General features: G+C 38.2%; 1 protein-coding gene across 1 annotated transcript in view; it reads right to left on the bottom strand.

Moving 5' to 3' along the window:
• The window catches only part of Anxa10 (annexin A10), a 73,354-nt gene that overhangs the window by 30,325 nt on the left and 22,914 nt on the right, over positions 1–20,115 (bottom strand). The window contains exon 3 of the mRNA XM_004874611.3: positions 10,221–10,315. Coding sequence (XP_004874668.1) covers positions 10,221–10,315 — 95 coding nt within the window. The remainder of the gene's footprint in view (positions 1–10,220; positions 10,316–20,115) is intronic.

Genomic DNA, 20,115 nt, shown 5'->3' with positions numbered 1-20,115 from the left:
ATGGACTGGAACTTCCAACAATGTGAGCCAAAATAAACCTTCTCTCTTTGTAAGTTGAATATCTCAGGTATTTTATTATAGTTATGGAAAGGTAACTCAAAGGCTAAAATCTTTCCTCTCCTGGCATGGGGATTTAGCTCAGTGGTTCCGTGCAAGCGCAAGGACACCAGTTTGATCCCCAGTACCAAAAAAACCCCCAAACAGACAAAAAAAACCTTTCCTCTCTCAAGATAAGGATAAAAGATAAGAAACATTGTTTTAGAAGTACATCATGTCAGAAGGAAAGGAACCTTTGGGTATAAAGAGCTAGGGGAAAATGGAAACCGGAAGATAAGCAAATGAACTGACTTTGGGGATGATCTTGTAGGTGACTGGGAATGGAGGGGGCATGGAGTTGAGAACTATTTGCCTGGGGGTTTAATGCCCAATTTAGGGCATTACATGAGGACTAAAAAATATTTGGAAAAGCGTAACACAGTGAGTTAAGCCTGAAATTTCACATAAGAGGTTAGGACACTCAAAAGATTTTACTCTTATATTATTATTATCAGTAAAAATAAGAAATAGGACAAAATATCATTCAGCACTGTTAGAAGGGCAGAAAGCTCACTTCTCATTGCCTGGAGTATGAGTAGACTATTTTCCCTGATAACCTGAAACAATATATCTGTGTAACCTTAGGCTTGAAGTTCAGATTTATTCTGCTCATGTTAATTGATACCTTCAAGAAGAGAAATCATCCTAAAAGCTCATCCTGAGCTGGTAATTCTCCTGGGAAAACAGGAAGAAGTAAATGCAAAACCAATCTTTCAAAATTCTCTGACTTAAAAAAAAAAAAGATTATTGTTAAAAAGGCCACATTTTAAAGGTTTCACAATAAAAATATTATGATACACTCTTAGAAAAAAATTTCCAGAACGGTAATATGGGCTCTGCAAAGAGCAGAATTAATATACATAAATAGGAGATAATGGCAATCAGAAATTACAGTATAAAAAATCATAGAATTTCAAAGAAAAAACTAAAACTATAAATTAAATTCTTTTTAATTAAAATGCAATATTTACCTTGATAAAAAGTTGAAAATGGAATTAGTAAGTTGAAAAAATATCTTAAAAAATTACCAGCGAATCAGCCCACTGCAGACAGGCAGGTCTGTGCACGCCCTACTGAGGTCCTGAGTCTCGCAGAAGACACCGTATCACCCCGCTGCAGACAGGCAGTCACCTGATTCCACACTACAAAGATGCAGAGGACACCAGACAACCAGATCAAGGTAATGAGTCCCACTGTTCCCGGCCCAGAGGTAGGGGCTTCTGAGCCGTCGTCCCACTGCTCCTGGTCCAGAGGAAGGGGCTTCCAGGCCACCATCCCTCCCACTGCTCCCAGCCCAGAGGAAAGGGCTTTTGGTCCACCTTCTGTACTGCTGCTCCTCATCCAGAGGAAGAGGTTTCCCAGCCAGCATCCTCCAGCTGCTCCCAGCCCACAGGAAAGGGCTTTTGGGTCACCATCCCTACCACTGCCCCCGGCCCCTGTCCCACCTCACCCAGCTCAGAGGAGGTAAACCGTGCAGGCGCTAACAGCCCCCCACCCCAGTCGAAATGAGAAAACACATAAATAAGTCTCAAAACCAGACTTCCAGATCACCTACAGCAACCCCAAAGGGAAATGAGATGGAACACTCTGATACTCAACCACCTGACCCACTGAACTGGCAACAAAAGGGGATCTGGAAAAAATGAAATCAGAAATAATTTCTCACATAACAGGAGAAATTGTGCTCCTAGTGCAAGACATGATTAATAAATCTAGAGAGGAGCTCAGGAACATGATGGAATCCCAACATAGGAAACAAATGGAATCCATAAAACAGATGCAAAGAGATTTCCAGGACATGAAAAACTCCATGGAAAGTCTACACAGCAGAATGAGCCAATGTGAGGACAGAATTTCAGATATAGAAGATAAGATTGCAATTAGTGAGCAGGAAAAGAAAAATTGCTTCAAAATTATAAGGGAACATGAGAAATCAATCCAGCAGCTGCTAGACGATGCAAAGAAGAATAACATAAGACTGATTGGGCTCAATGAAGAAACAGGAGAGAGTACAGATGACATAAAAAAAAATCTCTTCACAGAAATAATGGCAGAAAACTTCCCAAGCAGGGGAAAAGAGCTCGACATACAGATAAGTGAGGCATATAGGACTCCAAATAGCCTTGATCAAAAACAATCTACACATAGGCATATAACTGTTAAGATTCCAGAAACACAACAGAAGAACAAAGTTCTCCAAGCAGTCAGAGAAAAGAAACAAATCACATACAAAGGAAAGCCCATCAGAAATACAGCAGACTTCTCAACACAAACCATCAAGGCAAGAAGAGCTTGGAGTGACATATTCCAAGCCCTAAAAGAAAACAGCCTCCAACCCAGATTGATGTACCCTGCAAAACTATCTTTCAAAATGGATGGAGAAATAAGATACTTTCATGACAAAGAGCACCTTAGGAACTTCATGAATACCAAACCAGCACTCCAAAGAATTTTACACAATAGCCTAGGATCAGACATTGAGGATCATAACCCCAGGAAGCAAAGCAGAATGAACCCATCTGGCATGACAAGAAATTAAATGTAAAGGGGGAGAATCCAACAAAAAGAAAAAGTCATGGCAATGACAAGTCAATACATTTCAGTTATAACCATCAATGTTAATGGTCCCAATTCACCAATCAAAAGAAATAGATGGGCAGAATGGGTCAAGAAGCAAAATCCAACAATATGCTGCATACAAGAAACACACTTAATTCAAAAGGAAACTCATAGACTGAAAGTGAAAGGGTGGAAAACAATATTGCTTGCGACAGGAACCCGATAAAAAGCAGGAGTAGCTATCCTCTTTGCAGATCAAGTAGATTTCAAACCAACACTGATTAAGAGAGACGAAGAAGGACACTACATCCCTGTAAAGGGAAGAATCCAAGAGGAACAGATGACAATCATAAATATCTATGCACCAAACACTAGTGCACCCAACTATATAAAACAAATACTAACGGACATGAAAAGTCATATATACACTAATACAATTGTAGTGGGGGACCTCAACACCCCACTGTCACAAATAGATAGATCAACTAGACTAAAAATAAGTAATGAAATGCTAGAACTCAATCGAACTCTTGAACAAACGAACTTAACAGATTTTTACAGAGTCTTCCACCCCACGAAATCAGAATACATATTCTTCTCAGCTGCACATGGGTCATTCTCCAAAATAGACCACATACTCACACATAGAACATGTTTAAGAAAGTGCAAAGGAAGTGAAGTTATCCCCTGTACATTATCAGACCATAGTGTGATGAAATTGGAGATCCATAGCAAAAGAAACTCAAAAAATTTCATAAACATGTGGAAAGTGAACAACACACTTCTGAATAACTAATGGGTCACAGAGGAAATTAAAGAAGAAATCAGACAGTTCCTTCAATTAAATGACAATGACAATACAACATATTGGAATCTATGGGACATAATGAAAGCAGTCTTATGTGGGAAATTCGTAGCAGTGAATACTCATATTAGGAAAACAGAATGAGCCCAATTAAACAACCTGATGCTGAACCTCAAGCTTCTAGAAAAAGAAGAGCAGGACAACCCCAAAGCTCATACAAGGGAGGAAATTATAAAGATCAGAGGAGAAATCAATGCAATGGAGACTAAGAGAACGATACAAAAAAATCAATGAAGCCAAGAGTTGGTTCTTTGAAAGAATCAACAAAATTGACAAACCCTTAGCCAACCTTGTCAGAACAAGGAAAGAAAAGGCCCAAATCCATGCAATTAGGAATGAAAAGGGTGAAATGACAACAGACCCAGCAGAAATCCAGAGGATCATCAATACCTACTTCCAGAACCTATACGCCAATAAAATGGACAACACAGAAGAAATGGACAGATTCCTAGATACATATGAATTAGCAAAGTTGAACGAAGAAGACCTAAAAATTCTGAACAACCCAATATCAACCAATGAAATTGAAAATGTAATGAAAAACTTATCAACTAAGAAAAGCCCAGGCCCTGATGGCTTCACTGCTGAATTCTACAAGACATTTAGAGAGGAACTGCTGCCATTACTGTTTAAACTCTTCAATGAAATTGCAAGGGAAGCAATACTCCTAGATTCATTCCTGGAAGCAAGCATCACCTTGATCCCCAAAGCAGAGAAAGACCCAACTGAAAAAGAGAACTACAGGCCAATCTCACTAATGAACATAGACGCAAAATCCTTAATAAGATACTGGCAAACAGAATGCAGAAGATCATCAAGAAGATCATACACCCTGATCAAGTGGGATTCATCCCAGGGATGCAGGGATGGTTCAATATACGAAAATAAATCAATGTAATACACTATATCAATAGAGCCAAGGACAGAAACCATATGATTATCTCCATAGACACAGAAAAAGCATTTGACCAAAATCCAACATGCATTTATGATAAAAACCCTACAAAAAATTGGAATAGATGGTCTCTACCTCAAACTGATAGAAGCCATCTATGAAAAACCAATAGCCAATATTATACTAAATGGTCAAAACCTGAAATCCTTCACACTAAAATCAGGAACAAGACAAGGATGTCCACTATCACCACTCTTGTTCAATATAGTTCTAGAAACATTAGCCAAGGCAATTAGACAAGAGAAAGAAATAAAAGGAATAAAGATAGGAAATGAAGAAGTCAAATTGCCATTATTTGCAGATGACATGATACTCTATATAGAAGACCCCAAGAACTCCACCAAAAGTCTTCTAGGCTTAATAACCAAATTCAGTCAAGTAGCTGGTTACAAGGTCAACACACAAAAATCAATAGCTTTCCTCTACACGAATGACAGACTCACTGAGAGACAAATAGGACAAATAATTCCTTTCACAATAGCATCCAAAAAACTGAAATACCTAGGAATCATCCTAAAGAAAGAAATCAAAGACCTCTTCTCTGAAAACTATGGCACTCTGAAAAGAGAGATTGAAGATGATATCAGAAAATGGACAGACATCCCCTGCTCCTGGGTAGGAAGGATTAATAGAGTGAAAATGGCCATACTTCCAAAACTGCTATATAGATTTAATGCAATTCCAATTGAGATCCCAGCAGCATACTTCCTGGATCTTGAGAAAACAATCCAAAAATTCATTTGGAACAAGAAGAGACCCAGAATAGCAAAAGCAATTCTAGGTAACACAGACATGGCAGGGGTATCACAATCCCCAACCTGCAACTCTACTACAAAGCTACTGTGATAAAAACAGCATGGTACTGGCAAAGAAACAGACTTGAGGACCAGTGGAACAGATTAGAAGATACAGAAACAACACCAGACACACTCAGCCATCTCATCCTTGACAAAGGAGCCAAACACCATCACTGGAGGAAAGATAGCCTCTTTAATAAATGGTGATGGAAAAATTGGGCTTCAACTTGCCAAAGATTAAAACTAGACCTATATCTCTCACCATGCACTAAACTAAAATCAAAATGGATTAAAGATCTAAATATTAAAATAGAAACTCTGAACCAGTTAGAACAGAGTTAGGTAGAACCCTTGAAGACATCAGTGTAGGAAAAGTTTTTATGAACAAAACCTCAGTTGCCTGTGAACTAGCACAAACAATCAACAAGTGGGATCTCTTCTTATTAAAAGGCTTCTGCACAGCAAGAGAAACCACCAGCAGTGTGAAGAGACAATCCACGATGTGGGAAAAAATCTTCACCTGCTCTTCCTCAGACAAAGGTCTACTATCTCGAATCTATAAAGAACTTAAAAAGATCAGTTCTCCCAAATTTAAAGACCCAATCCAAAAATGGGCTTCTGAAATGAACAGACATTTCTCAGACAAAGAAGTAGAAATAGCAAATAAATACATGAAAAAATGTTCAACATCACTGGTCATTCGAGAGATGCAAATGAAAACAATGCTGAGATTCCACTTCACTCCAGAAAGAATGGCTGCTATCATGAAATCAACCAATAAGAAATGCTGGTGGGGCTGTGGGGAAAGAGGAACCCTGCTCCACTGCTGGTGGGAGTGTAGATTGGTTCAAGCACTGTGGAAATCAGTATGGAGATACCTCAAAGAACTAGGACTGGAAGTCCCATTTGACCCTGCTATTCCATTGCTGGGGATCTTCCCCAAAGAATTAAAAGAATCATACCACAGTGATATATGTGCACCCATGTTCATAGCAGCACAGTTTGTAATAGCTAAAACTTGGAAACAGCCCAAATGCCCATCAACTGGAGACTGGATAAAGAAAATGTGGTTTTTTAATAAAATGGAGTACTACTCTGCCACCAAAAATGAGAAATTAGAGACATTTATAGCTAAGTGGATACACATTGAGGTGATACTCTTAAGCGAAATAAATAGGACATACATGTATAAATACTCAATAGTTTCTCTGGTGTGAGAAACTGAAAGTGTATATAAGGACTAAATGTATAATAGGTAATGTGAAATTGGAAGAAAAGGGGTAAAGGGGAAGAAGTGGGAGGGCTAGGGGAAAGGATAGAAGGAAATGGGATTAATATGAGAAAATGGAAAAATAGGACCAAAATCTTTGTAAATAGGGAGGACTGGAGGGGTTGAAGGGAGGGCTGGGCAAGGGTGAAAAATAAGAACCAAGAGAGACTATGGAAAGGTGCAAATTTCCAATGATGAATGTCATTATATTGTATACCTAAAATGTACCAATGATTAGAATGAATAATTGGTAATGTAAACTAGGAAGAAAAGGTCCAAAGTAGTAGGGGTAGTGGGACGGGCAGGGGAAAGGAAAGAAGGGAAAGGAAAAAATGATGAGAAATGGAAAAAATGGAAATAAAGTCTTTGTAAATGGGGAAAGGTGGAGGGTGTGAAGGGAGGGCTAGGAATGGGGAAAAAATAAGAACCAAGATACATTATATAAAGGTACAATTCCCAATGAGAAATGTAATTGTGTTGTATACCTACAATGTACCAATAAAAGAATTTATTACAAAAAAAAAATTACCAAAAAATGCCCAGAGTATTGTGAACTGCATGTTTCTCTGCCATTGTTTACATTTTTTCCTGCTCTAAGTCTCATGAGACAAAACTTTGGCCTTTTCATTCAGACTTCCAAGTCTATTAATACCATAAAGTCCATTCTAATTGTAACTCTTTAAAAAATTGCCGTGTATGAGTCAAAGCCAAGTCAGATAAAGGGAAAAACCGCCCTTGTCTGTGACCAGCTAAAATTGCAGATTCAAGATTCCACAAAGTTGAAACATCTGGTGTAGTATGATGAATTTGCCACCTGAGAAACAACTTTGCATAGACCAAAAATAATGGAAGTTCATTGGATTAAGATATGCAAACTTTCACAGGAAATAAATATGTCTTGGTACTGATGCAGACCTGCTCTGTCCCTCATGCCTCCATCTTTCCCTTCCTTTCATCCCAAATTCTGCTTTTAGGAAAATAGCAACTAGCAACAGCTATGCACAGTCAAGATCCAAGGTCTTTCTATTCCTATTCCATATTGTGCCCGAAAGGACATGTGTACTTGTCTGACTATGGTGGGTTACCGAGGAGAACAGATGGATTCAAGTTTTTATGCATTTGTTGTATATAGATGTCTATGTCACTGTTCTACTGGACTGATTGGTAGAAGTACACCCAAGTTCACATGATGGATTTGAGCAAGATTTGAAGTAGAGAAGCAAAGTCAGAGGATTGATTTTGTGTTTGGAGGCCTTTGGACTCATTATACTATACTATTATTGTAACTTTCAAAGTTGAATTTACTTGGGTTTATTTGTTGCTTCTACAGGTGCTTGTAACTACTAGAAGGAATGGTCTTCATTGGGAAAGAGACACAAGTAAGGAAGTGGTCCTGCTCTGGGCCCCATAATCCTAGTTATTAGTTTTAACCACAAGTCTCTCTGGCAGATAGTTTGCTCATTGGAAACTCTGGGAAGGGGAAGAGCCTCTTGGTGATTAAAACTTGTTTTCCTGATACAACTTACCAGTACATCAGTTTTGAAAAATGGCTATTGGCTTGCTCTTAAATCTTGTAGAAATTGAATGCTTGATCTGCAGAATCCTTAAGACTCTCATGCCTAACATTCTCATTTTGGGAATCTGGTAATGGGAAAAACATTCAAACAAGCTCAAGGATGTGTCATTGGGTACTTTAAGGAAATTGCAGAAAGTGTGAGTTGAGGGCACACATCCAGCCCACTGGAGATGAGGACATTGGAGCTGGTGTGGTGTCCATTGTCTGGGAAGATGTACAGCCTGAGGAATGGCAAATCAAGCATTAAGCATGGATGGGATGCCATGACCAAAAGAAGGGGGCAGGTTACTTTGGAGAACTACAAATACTTCCACTGGGGGGTGAGTAGGAAGGTGACACTGAAGGTGAGTAGGAAGGAAGACACAGATAAAGATGCAGAGCAGGGATGAGGGCAGCAAGGCTTATCTGCCCTGGGAAGGTGTTTGGGTTTGTTCCATGGACATATGTATATCCATGAGAGAGGAATGGGGTAAACTTGCAGGTACTAACGTGGCAAAGTAACATGTTCAAATTGTATTTGGCTTGTTCTGATTTCAGTTTGGATGGTGAACTGGAGTGGGTGGGACTAGGGGTTGCAGGGGCCAGTGAGGAATTGCAGCATTGGTGTGGGCATGAAAGGATGGAGATCCTAATCAAGCCTGGATAAGTGAGGAAAAAGAGAGAAATGTGAGAGGAAATAATTATTAACATTTGATGATTGATTGAATAGCAAGAGATTTCAGAGGACTGAGGAAAGCATGGCTTCCTGCCTTCCAGTGTGTGCAATGTACTGATCAGCTAAATTTCTCCAACACATGTGGATTATTCAGTAAAAGTGAGGGCTTAACAAACTCTGAGACCTTATGTGTAGAGTAAAAAGTGCTTCATTCCAGTACAAGTTCTTTAATGGATTTTAAATCCCTTGAGTGCAAGCACTTCATTTCTTAATTATTTTAAATCTGCTTTAGCCTAGTTTTATAGAGCTTGATAAAGTAATGCTTTAGCCTAAATTAATGAGCTATATAATAGCAAAGATGTATGTAAACCTTTGAGTTAACAACTTTACAGAAAAAAATCCCCTTTAATCCTGTGGATATTAAAAGCATATGAGAGTACCAATGATACATCTTCTACAACTTTTCATTCTTTTTTTAAAGGAAGTTAATGTTGAAGTCACAGGAACATAAGCTAAGGTAACAGTTTTATGTGGAAAAAATGGTTTAACTGGTCTCCTTTTTGAGCATAATTCAATTAAAGTCACCATTAGTAGTGGCTTTCTGTATTATAAATTCATTCTAATACAGAAGACTATCTTATTTCATATGTTATAGTTCAAAGACAGGCTTTGAGATGGAGTAAATTTATATGGACAAACTCTATAAAGAAAGTTTTATGATAGTGTTTCATTGATAATGCTCATTTGACAAAATAATTGCTATTTCTGGTCCTTTTGGCCTGAAGAGTTTTTGTTCTGAATTTGTGGTTTAAATGCATAACAAAAGCAAGGAATATTTAATGGTACTTGCTTTGGAATTAGAATGTGATTACTTTAAAACACTATGGATAGTTTTATTGCCTTAAGCTATTTTTAAACTGTCATTCTTTTTTAATGGTCTCTTTACCTGCCTGCTGTTGAGAAGAAAAGCTAGTGGAGAATTCACTTTGGTGGAGAGTTAGATGAGGACCTGCAGAGAATTCCAGGAAAAAATGTTATTTTTTGACCTGGTGATCATTAGTCCCTTCTATGCCTTCCCTAAAGTTTGGCACACAGGTGTTTCGAGCATAACATTTCACTTTTAGCCTAATTGGACCAACTAGCAGTGTTTGGTTATCAAATATTTTCTTTTTGAGATGCTGTATGATTTTGGGAAGGACTGATGGTCACTGTAATTATGAAGGTACCTTAACACACACACACACACGCACACACACACGCACACACACATTTATGATATATTTATATTGCTTAAAATATGTAAGAAGCTATGGACTATTTCTAGTATATGAGTCCTGAAATCTTTGCGATCTGAAAGATTGACAAATATAATGGTTCCAGTTCCCTGAGAGTATTGTTAGTGCTCAGGAGCTTGTCCTTGAAAGAGGACAAGATACATAGTCCTTACCCGGCCATACATGCTCTGGTAGGCCTCTGCAATCATCATTCTCTGTGCATTGCTGCGCTGTGTTAGAATGTCAATCAGCATGTCTTTGTCACAGTCTGGAAAGAATAATGTTGGAAGATCAGTAAAGTTACTACTCAGAGTTAGGGAGAATCTGTTATTTAAGGATCAAAACCAATGTGCAAGCACTATCCTTGATAGGAGCGGAGAGCAATTTTAACTAAAATTGGAAATCACATAGCAATGCTTGATGAAGCCTGGATTCTTCCTGTCTCTCATTTCAGTACTATTACTGTAAATTGGCTCCCTTCCTGAGACAGTCAGAGAGGACCATGAGGACAAAGGGCAGCTACATTCCTGGGCTTTAACTCAGGACCTGGTGCTGATTAAAAGTATAGTATGCATTCTTCCCTACCTCCTCACCTGGACAAGCTCATGACCTCACAAACCAGGGCCATCATTACAACCAGGAAGCTTTTGCCACAGCATGTCCAAGAATAAACTAGATGAGAAAATAAAACTGTTGGAGATCATCACAGAAAGAGCAAACTAACTGAGGGGCTCTTAACCCGTTACTCATTAAAATCATGATTTATGCTTTCTTGGAAAGTAGACAGGGAATAAAAAGCAGGAACTCTTCATTTGAGCATTCAGATACCCAGTTGCTAACTAAAACAGGATAAAGCTTGTTGTGATGTTTAAGCTTAATTGTCAACTTGATTGGCTTGGGAACTATCTAGGGAATTGCTGGTTCACACTTTGGGTGTGTCTGAATGGATGGTGGAAGTTGGACCTTAGAAACTATTCCTGGTCCCTTCCTCTCTGGCACTTTCCCTGCTCTGCTTTTGGACCACCATGTACTGAGCAGCTTTGCTCTGCCAAATATCATATTTCTGTATGATATTTCTGCCTTGAAGCCAGCTGGTCATGAACTGAAATCTCTGAAATCATATGACCATTTCCTCCTTTAAGTTGTGAGTGTCGAGCATTTGGTCCCAGAATAGGAAAGGTGACTGAATACATTGGGGATATCTGCCTTCATTGTGGGTCTGTCTCTATTGTCACTTTCAACCTTTGAGTCAGATGCCTACTTAGCTCTCCATATAGGGATATTTGACATTTAAGGAATATCTGTCTAAAAACCGATACTACAAGTTTTACTTGACCTAAATGTATATAACCCATTTCATGCCCCATTGAGACTGAGGACATCAAGATAAAAGATTTTCAGGGACATTCATCTCCAACTTTCATTCCTTGCAATGGGCACCTAAAAGTTTCCCGTCATTTCACTGAATCTGCAATCACTTTGGGTGTCAGCAGAGCCTCTGCCAAACCAAAACTGTCCCTCAAACATAAACGATCATCTCATAAAGACTGCATTGACTCCTCAAGCCATAAGGACTTCTCCAGAGCTGCAAAAACAGAACTGAGGAGATAATCAACCAGATCCTAGCCAACGTAAGCAATCCCACATAAGCTGACCTCTGTCTTTTGTTGTTAGGACACCTGGCCTGATCTTCTGTGTTAAAGTTGTGTCCCATTGAGTTTTTTTCTCAAGTTAAAGTCACCTCTCCATTTTCTCATACTCTCCAGTTAAACCCTTTTCCTATAAATGAACAGTGCTGTCTTGGTTTTAACTTCTATTATCACTTAAGCAAGAACCCATACTAACTGGTGACATTCCTAAAGATTTAATAATAAATCTTTAGTAATAATTCTAATTCCTTACTTCCCTGGAATTAGGGAATTAGAAGTAAGGAATTAGATCCTTTATTCAGCTACTTATCATACTATACCAAAAAAGGCTTCTCTGATTTTCAAGTTGATGAATGATAAATGGACACCATGTCTTTCATGCTGCACAGTTACAGAGCTGTGGCTTAAATGAATATGTAATTTGAAAGCAAGGCTGTTGTTAGAATTTCCAGAGAAAGGAGGCATAATAGAGAAAGAGATCATGAAAGTGCAAGGTATCTGCAAACTTTCAAGGGCTGGTGTGAACCTATCATGCTTTGTATGGAGTATAGTTTCTTTCACCTATCATATTGATAGGTCTCCCACCACCTCAGCAGCTATTAAGTACAGTAGCTGCCCTCTTCCTATGGTGCCTTGCCCCCTCCCCTGTGTGACATCATGCCAAGATGGTTGCTCCCACCAAAGAACAAACCCTTCTTCCCAGCATGCCCCTGTTCCAACCTAGACAGTAACCTAATACTTGCTCACCTCCTACCACCTAGTGACATCACCGGCTCCTCCATTCCTTAGTCACTACCTCACTCAACCCCGCCTCAGCCCCTACAAGCCCCACCCCAGTCTCTATAAAAGACTCTCCCTGCCCCAGCCATATTGCTTTTGTCTCTCCTTTGTTCAGAGACAGCCCGGCAGATCTATTCCCCTAATAAAGGCTTGTTGTGGCCTGGTCTGGTCTTGGTCTTCGGCCCTTTTACCTGACATTTCTGGTGCCGTGACTCGGATGGTAGATGGTCCATTAAGGGACGATCCCCCGCAGGACGGGGTTGATTGACCTTTTGGCCATCTCCAACGGACCTATCTGCCGTTGCCAGGACCCTCCGGGGCTTTCTACCTTTGCCATTGCTGACGCTACACATCCACACCGGTCACCAATGTCTGGGTGAGTAGGGAGTTCAGCCTCCCTCTCGTCGGGTTCTCTGTCTCATTCTCTCTCCCTCCGGGGACTTCTCAGAAATCCAAGCGCTTGGTCAGAGAAACCCCCACGGCCTCTGGGCCCAGGACCGTGCCCCTGGGAGACGTCCCATCGGCCCGCCTCCTCTCGTTCTCTCCCTCTGGGAGACTCACTCGGAGATTGTCAAAGGAGACAAGGATGCTTCTCCCCTTTGTCTTTCTCCCCAGGGGCTGCCTCCTCCTCACCCGCTCTAATCAGGGGGCCCAACAATCCAAACCCCGCCCCTCAACGCCTCTGGGCTGCCTTCTGGCACAACTCAAACCCCTCGGATTGTTGGGACCAGACTTTAGGCCAAAAAGATTTGTTTTCTATTGTAATCAGGTTTGGCCTCAGTATAAATTAGATAATGGGTTTCCACGCCTCAAAAATGGCACTTTCAATTTTAACATACTGTGTGATTTACACAACTTCTGTCAGTGCAATGGCAAATGGTCAGAAATCCCCTACATACAAGCCTTTTCTACCTATGCTCTTAACCCTCCCTCTGTCAAACCTGTTCTTCTCAAGTACTCCTAGCCTGAGCCGATCACTCACCGCTCATACCTCCCCCACTTTATAACTCTGTTGATAAGAAAAAGTTTTAAAGCTTAATAGATTAGCTATTAAAGTAGTTGTGGAAGCAAACTAAGTAGTGTATCCCTTTAAAAACTTGCATTAGCCCATTGCTTCTGCTGTTCAAAGTGAAGGTTATATAGCTTCTTTGATTTGTAGCTCCACTATAGATAACATCCTAACCAAAAAAATGAAGTGAAAATCCTTGAACAAACTTGTGATATATGTGCCTTAATTGTCATGTGTTTAGGGCTGTAATCAGTGACAGAAACCACCTGTGTCTAACCATTAAACAGGAATTAGAACTTTATTTACTTAACAAAGACCACTAGGGATGAGATAATGATGGACAAAAGTATAAAATGTTTATAGTGAGTCGGAGACAAAATATTTAAAAAGCTATAAGTAAAAGATATATTTTTGATATAAAAGGATTTTATATGTTTGTCTTATTAGCAGGACAAGACCAAAAGGCCTAAGTACATCAAGAAGGTGTGCGAAAGTGATTTATAAAGAAAATATATGTTTACTTGTTGGTTTCAAGTTTATTATAAAAGGTTTACAGGAATAGAGGTTTCATTCCTTCTGATTTTAATTCTACAAGAGATCTCTGTTAATTGACTTACAAAAAGTTTTAAATAGTCTTATTTATAATTATAAACCTAAAATTATAAAGAGATTATAATTCCATTGGGCTAAATATATTTGAGTGCACTCTAGTTTTAGAAATTGTCTTATATCTTTGTTTTTGTCCAATCCTACAGCTGTTTTATTTATAGATAAAGGTTATTAAGTTCAAGGCATGCTCCCCTTGGTGAACAAAGGAGCGGCCGCATGGAAATATTTTCCAGTCTTTGTTCACTAGGGGGACCTCAACAGTTTTCATCTTACAAGAGACTGACCCAATAGTTTTCATAGCCTTATAAAAGACTTACAGGAATAAATATTATTTAAATATATTATTATACTGTTTATATCAATTGTCATCAAAGGGATAAATTCTAAATATGTTATTATGGTGTGCTTACACTGGCCATTTTCAAAGGACTAAATATCCTGTAAAAAACAACAATAACAAGGTTTTATTTTTTCTAGTGTACTAAATGTATTTATACTTTCTTACTGTACAGGTTTTCTAATATTTGTTTATGATAATAACCTCTTTTTGATTCAGGTATTTGCCTTTTCATACACTCTAGCTATTTATGATAACAGATACATATATGGGGTATTTTCTTTAGATGGTATCCTATCAAAAGATTATTTATTTATTTTTTTAAAAGATAATTTAGGTAAAAACTTTTGGTGTTTTAAAAAAAATGAGTACATTTAATGATGGCTATTTTATATCAAGATGGACATTTAAATGTGTTACAAAGGTAAAGTCATCATAATTGTCATGTTAAAATATTATTTGTGGTTCTTTTTCTGTTAATATTCTACAGGAACTCAACTACTAAAAAACAACCATGACTGATGACAGTAACAGTTCTCTATATTTTAAATTCCAAAATGTTTGTTATTCAGGTAAAACTATAATAGTTAAGTTCATTATTCTTGTTACAATGCTAACGCTATTGACCTTCTCTTCTGGGTGTTCAACAACTAAAGTTTGGAGACCAAAACTAAAAGGTAACTGGGCTATGAGGACAGCCAATATTTTGGCCCTGGCCCCTCAAGGTCAACAAAGTTCCAGGACATGAGGGAACCTTCTCTACAGGGTCCTACATCTTTGGTAAGTCACTCAACCTCCTAACCTGGGAGATTGCTGGACACCAGAGGACAATGTACTGTGTGCCAAAGGAGGGTCACCAAGAAAAAACTCTCCACTGCTTTCACTGAAAGCAACTTGGTCAAACAAGGCCATAACCCATCCAGATGGCTGACACTGACAGAGAAGCAGAGAGGCACTATGCATGGTTCCAAAGTAATGGCCTGGGGAGACTTAACTGACCTTAATAGATAACAAGAGGTTCATATTGATTGACACAGGTCTCACTTTAACTTGGTCTTAAACACCCAGCAGAAAAAATAACCAAAAGAGGCACAAAACAATGACATAATAATAAAGCTAGACTTCAGAAAAATTAAGACATAGCCCACCCATTAAAATCTTTTGGTTCACTCATGACACAGCCATTTCAAAAAGACAAAACTTTGGGTACTAAATAGAAGCAAAAATCATTAATTAGCTACAAGTGTGTACAGATTCTTTTCAAAAAAAATTAAAAGAAGTTATTTACAGGTAACCAATCCTAGAAACCACTGGTCTCCAGATCTCTCCTTTTAGATAAGTGTTTTTCTGATTCTGTGATAACTAATTAACTTTCGTGTAATGATCAAAAAAAAAACCATAAAGTAAGAGTATTGAGAAAAAATCACGTGCTTGTCAGCCACAGTCAGGATAAGTTCTATACCAAGCAGCTACAAGATTTATTCCTTTTAAAATAATGTACATCCTTGTTCTCTGTTTATGATGCCTCTTCTCATTGTGCTCATACTTTCTGGATACCTACCCGTGTCTAAAAAGATCAAGCCTTTTATGCTACACTTGATCACCTTAAGTCGTCCAGTGTCCTTGTTGAGGTTATCAGTTCTCTTTATTTTTAAATATATCTAGGAGGCCTCCAAAAACTGAGAGATACAGGAATAAAACTTTCCTGGCCTTGAATTTAAAGAAGTCAGGTTCATAGTAACACTACACTCATCGGTATGTTGGCCTCCAAAAGACATTTGCTCAGTTACATACACCTTTTATATTCCCCCCCCAAAAAAGGATTATAAAGATTATATAAATTGTGTTTATCACTTTTCCACTCATTCTCTAAGAGCAAGGACATGACACATGGGCCCTTAGATCAGGAGCTATGATCTCTTCCATAACAGTCTCTTACTTCTATAACAAATGAGCCCCTAAACATCCAGCTGTCTCTGTAAAACCTATGTAAATAATAAATAAAAAATTACATGTCAAATGAAAAAAATTAAAACTCAATGGGCCAGATAGATATGCCCCCCAAGGTACTAATCAATAGTGGGGTACGTTTGGTTCCTGGAGCTCATGGCTCACCTGGCTATTACTACTCTTGGGACCCCTCAGTATTATCTGTTTAATTCTCTGTTTTGGACAGTGCCTGGTTCGCTGTTTTCAAAATTTCTTGCAGAAACGATTGAGGGCATTCACCAGCCAGACAGCCACAGAGTTCATCATGGCAGGGAACCAGCCAGTATGGCAAAAGGAAGAGGTCCCCACTTGCCACGGGCCTCATCAGATCCAGGTCTAGCCCCGATCTTCGCCCCTTGTCAGCAGGAAGCAGCTCCAGAAAAAGAGACCTTCGCCCAACTGTCATAAAACAAAAGCCTGGAATGATAGGTCTCCCACCACCTCAGCAGCTATTAAGTACAGTAGCTGCCCTCTTCCTATGGTGCCTTGCCCCCTCCCCTGTGTGACATCATGCCAAGATGGTTGCTCCCACCAAAGAACAAACCCTTCTTCCCAGCATGCCCCTGTTCCAACCTAGACAGTAACCTAATACTTGCTCACCTCCTACCACCTAGTGACATCACCGGCTCCTCCATTCCTTAGTCACTACCTCACTCAACCCCGCCTCAGCCCCTACAAGCCCCACCCCAGTCTCTATAAAAGACTCTCCCTGCCCCAGCCATATTGCTTTTGTCTCTCCTTTGTTCAGAGACAGCCCGGCAGATCTATTCCCCTAATAAAGGCTTGTTGTGGCCTGGTCTGGTCTTGGTCTTCGGCCCTTTTACCTGACACATATAAGTTCTGCTTTTTGGTTGTCCATCCTCCACTTCATCATGTCATGTCATTGTCATATCTCGTATCATATCATCACACTGATCTAACCGGGTATCTTAATGCACAGCAAGTTTAGATGCATTTCACTGTAATTATGGTCACAGTAGAGTGACTAAAAAGACCTTAACTTTTCACTCAGCTTGACTAAAATACAGACAGGTTTTTTGCCTAATTACATCCTCTGACTTGTTCTTTCTAAAGGCAATAATTTTTTCAAAACTTGCTTTTGTACATTCTTTACATCTTAGACATGCACAATTTCTCTCACCCTTGTGCCAGATTTACAAACCAGAAATGTTTCTCAAAGATCTGGAGGCCATTCCTTTGAAATGTTATCATCAAGAAAGCTAGAGTCTCTGTCTTCTAGGGACTGAGTGAGAGAAGGAGCCAAGCTTTGTTAAGTACTGATGAGCAACTACAGGTTGTCTAATCACCTTCACCAAGATCCACTACCATCCTGACATCCTCTACTGCTCTTCCACCAGCTTAATAGCTTGTGTTTAATAACTTCTCCACATTCTGCTCCAGAGGAGTTGAGTTCAGTCTCTCTCCTCTCTTGATCCCTTTTGCGATAGTTTGAATAAAGTCTAATCTCATCTGGTCATTTTCCTTTGACAAGACGAGATGTTTAAGGCAGACAGAAAAATAAACTGGAAATTTAGAATGCTAAGCAAATCATCATTTTGGAAATTAAATCTGTCCTGGGTGGTCTTAGGATCACAGGGAAGCTATGAATATGGTCCTGAAATATGAGTGAAAAGGGCAGGTAACTGGGACTTACTTGGGTGGCTATGTCTTTGAGAAGTTCAAAGTGTATTACTGAAGCAAGAGAAATGGTCTGAAAGCTGTATAGGGAGGAACGAAGGCATAGAATCAGCTCCAAAGACTGGAATTACTGGCTTCTGAGAGAAAAGTAGCTGGTTCTGAAAAGGAATGGAAGGATGTGGCATGTTGGGCTAGCCTAGTTGCAGACTCAAAAGAAATTGAGCCTTACCAAAAAAAAAAAAGAAAAAGATTGAGCCATTGTAGAGAAGTCTGTTAACTACATTCCAAAATGAATATATTAAAAATTAAATCTTTTAATTACTTCCAGTGTTTTTATTATAGTTATCATATTTATTAAATTATTATAATCTTTGGGATATTTTTGCTTTTATTCTGTTCATATTATCCACAACCTACTCTTCTCAACTACTCTTAATTTTTTTATTTTCTTTGCAGCTCTTGTCTATTTATCTTTCCAGAGGTATTTTAGAATGATTTTCTATGGTTCCTAAACATTTTATCATGTTTTAATATGACTATAAAGTTAAGAATAAATTTTGAAAATGTGATCTTTCTGTCACTAACATGCTATATCTGCCGATTTACTTGAGAGTTTTTCTTTTCTAGAGTCCTTAGCAAAAACATAGTTTTTTAATATGAAAAGAAACTCTATTTTCTAAACATATTCATAATTACATTTCTATCAATATTTCAAGTTATATAATTTTTATTTGTTGACAATGGCTAACTGAAGAAATATTACATTTTGTGTTTACTTTGTGTCCAGAAAAATAAACTGGATTGAGTTGACCCCTATATTAATACAATACCTAATGCAGCAACAGCAAAATATATTCTTTTTAAGTTCACATAAAACATTCACTAAGATAGATCAGATTCTAGGCCATAAAACCTATGGTAAGAAACTCAAAGAATATAAACAAACCATATAAAATATGCTTTCAAGCCAGACAAGAAATAATCTAGAAATGAGCAACTAAGAATCAGTAAGTTAACTAGAAACCCTAAAATACGTGTAAGTTAACTAACATGCTTTTGAATAACTCATATCAAATTTTAAAAAATCAAACCAAATGAAAATACAACTTATTGAAATTTGTGTGATGCAGCAAACATATTTATAGGTAAATTTATGATACTGAATGCATAAATGAGAGAAGAAAGATATGAGGTCTAGGAAATTGAAAAGATGTACAAATGGTACTAAAAATTAGTAAAAGATCCACCGTCTGTCTTGAAAGCACAGGGTCCTAAGTTCAATCCCCGGTACCAAAAAAAAAAAAAAAAAAAAAAAAAAGTAAAAGAAAAGCAATAAAAATTAGAGTATAAAATAGAAAAATATTTTCTATTGAAAATAGAAAATCAATAGAAAAGATCAATGACACCAAAATTGGATCTTTCAAAAACTCAGTAAATTCTACAGTCCTTTAGCCAGGCTAAGGAAAAGAGAGATACAAAACATCAATAGTAGAGATGAAAACCAGTCTATCACTATTGATCTTGTGGGTACCACTGATCACTATTTATCTCATCACTATTGATCTTATGGATACTAATAGCATAATAAAAAAAGATGGACAATTCTATGCTCACAAATTTTATAGGCTGGATGAAATGGATCAATTCCTTCAAGCATACAAAGTATTCAAACTCAAGAAAAAGTAGACAATCTGAACAATCCTATATCTATAGAGAAATTGAAACAATAATTAATAGCCCATCAAAACACTAAGAACAAATAAATTATTCACTAGTGAATTATAACAAACTTTTAAAGAAGAAATGCTAATGTTCTATCACCTCTTCCAGAAAACAGAAGCAGAGGAAGTCTGCTTCTATGAGAAGCAATGAATGAGAAGTCTCTCATTCTATAAGACCAGTACTACCCTAATACCAAAAGCAGAGACAGAAATTACAAAAAGCCAAACAAAACAAACAAAAACCACTGACCTACATCTCTGATAAATAAATACATAAAAATTTTCAAATAATTAGGAAATGAATATAACAATGTACATAAGAAATACAGAGGTACT

This window comes from Heterocephalus glaber, unplaced genomic scaffold (assembly GCF_053883595.1).
Source record: "Heterocephalus glaber isolate CG9 unplaced genomic scaffold, H.glaber_assembly_v1.0 deba00001461, whole genome shotgun sequence".
In the NCBI taxonomy this organism is placed as follows: domain Eukaryota; kingdom Metazoa; phylum Chordata; class Mammalia; order Rodentia; family Bathyergidae; genus Heterocephalus; species Heterocephalus glaber.
This window is presented reverse-complemented; position numbering and strand designations above follow the sequence as displayed.